This window comes from Terrapene carolina, unplaced genomic scaffold (assembly GCF_002925995.2).
Source record: "Terrapene carolina triunguis isolate 2854851 unplaced genomic scaffold, T_m_triunguis-2.0 Scaffold33164, whole genome shotgun sequence".
Lineage (NCBI taxonomy): Eukaryota > Metazoa > Chordata > Testudines > Emydidae > Terrapene > Terrapene triunguis.
The window spans coordinates 4,215-5,971 of NW_020697515.1; the positions used below are offsets into that span (position 1 = coordinate 4,215).

The 1,757-nt window shown below is 68.1% G+C and overlaps 1 protein-coding gene across 1 annotated transcript in view; it reads left to right on the forward strand.

The window, feature by feature from the left end:
- Positions 1 to 400, forward strand: part of LOC112115145 (exosome complex component RRP46-like) — a 3,158-nt gene extending 2,758 nt beyond the window's left edge. The window contains exon 3 of the mRNA XM_026663295.2: positions 164 to 400. Coding sequence (XP_026519080.1) covers positions 164 to 256 — 93 coding nt within the window. The 3' untranslated portion in view covers positions 257 to 400. The remainder of the gene's footprint in view (positions 1 to 163) is intronic.
- Positions 401 to 1,757: the final 1,357 nt, after the last annotated feature.

Genomic DNA, 1,757 nt, shown 5'->3' on the forward strand with positions numbered 1-1,757 from the left:
CCCCCCCCCCCCCCCCCCAGCCCCTTGGGGCAGGTTGGTCAGAGCAATGGTCCCACCCTGCCCCTGGCAGAGCGGAGAGCCTCCTTCGCGGCCCCAGCCTGCCGTGGGGGCCTGTCTCTGGGGTCCCCCCGCTCTAACCGCCCGTCTCCCTGCTCCTCCCCAGCTGCAGCAGTGTATCGCGGCCGCCCAGCGGGCCAGCGGCACCATCTTCCAGTTCTACCGGGACTCCGTCCGCAGGAAATACTCCAAGGCGTGAGGCCCCGGATCCGTCAAACCGCTCCCGGTTCCTGCCCGGCCGTGCAGGCTGCGTCCGGATCACCCCAAACCCGGCGTTTACCACCATGAACTCTGTGCTGCGGTGCCCATTAAAAAGGGGGTGTCCCCCCCGTGTGTCCAGCCAGCCGTCTGCACCGTGTGTGGGACGCGGCGCGTCCCTTGACCGTGCGATTTTCCCCCCCACGCCCACCGCTGCTCTGCGGGGATCTGCCCCTGCTGGCTTTTCCGTTCCCTCCAGCGGAGCCGGCGGGCAGCCGAATTCCCGGCACTGCGCCCCGGCGACCGTGAGCTCCACGGGGCCCCGGCTGTCTCATTGCGGACGCGACCGGGGGAAACTGAGGCCCGGCGGGGGTGCTGGTCTCCCCTCCCAGTGCCAATCTCCACCTGGCCCTGCTGCCCGGGGGCTCTTGCCTGGCAGAGCCGGGGGGGGGGCATCTGGACCCCTCTGCAGCCGGATGTTTCAGCCCATCGGTCAGCAAGCTGGGCCAGCCCTGGCCCGCAATGCCCCCCCGCCCCGCGGTTAACCCCTTGTGTACCGCAGCTGTGCGGCAGCTCCCAGCACAGCCAAGCCCCCCTGCTCAGTGTGCGCTGGGGGTGGGGGTGGCGAGGGTTAAACTGGGAGGAGATTCGGGGCAGGGGTGGATTTGCAGGGGAAATCGAGTGTAAACCCAGGCGGGAACTGTCAGTGACTCACGGGGCTGATCTCTCTTTTCATTGGCTCGTTCCCCCTTTTTATTTACCCGTCTCAGCCCTAGGACCCGCCCCTTCTCGCACCCCGGACCGGGGGGCCGAACCCACCTGCCTGAGCCTAGCACGATGGCTGCAGCCGGGCGCCGCTGTGCACCGGGGTGAAAGTGGGGGACACGTTCATTCCTCCCTGTGTCCTCCCTTCTCCCCTCCTTCGTTCCCCGGCTTTCTCCCGCAGCCTGCTCCGGGGAGACCCCGTGCTCTGATCTCTCCCCCACCGGGAGCAGGGCCCAGGCCAGCCGGGGGTGGGGGGGAGATCCTGTCTGTCCTGGGGCTGCCCCAAGGAACTCTTGGGCGAAGGAGAAGAACCGGCTGCACTTCCCATGTTGAACCCTCGCCGTGCTCCACCCCAGAGGCAGCCGCTGCCTGGGCAGCAGAGGAAACAGCCTGCGTGGAGCTAGCCGGCAGGACCCCCTGGCCGTGCCCCTCTGGATTCTGTAGTGGGGGGGGGTTCCCCCCCCCCACACCCCCCCCCCCCCCCCCCCCACTGCAGCTCCTTCCCTGTCCCGGCGCAGCCAGGCAGCCGCTTTGGTTAATGAGCCTAATCGCTTTGATGAAATGATCTTTCACTTGCCCGTCGGCGCTGCGAGCTCCATTCGGCTCCTGCTCTAACCCGTCTCCTTGCCCCCTTTCCAGCCTCCTCCTCATTTCACCTCCTGCAGCCTGAGCCAGCCCTGGGGGGACCTGCCGCTCTCTCACACGTCCCCCCCAATTCCTCGGGCCCTGGAGCAGAC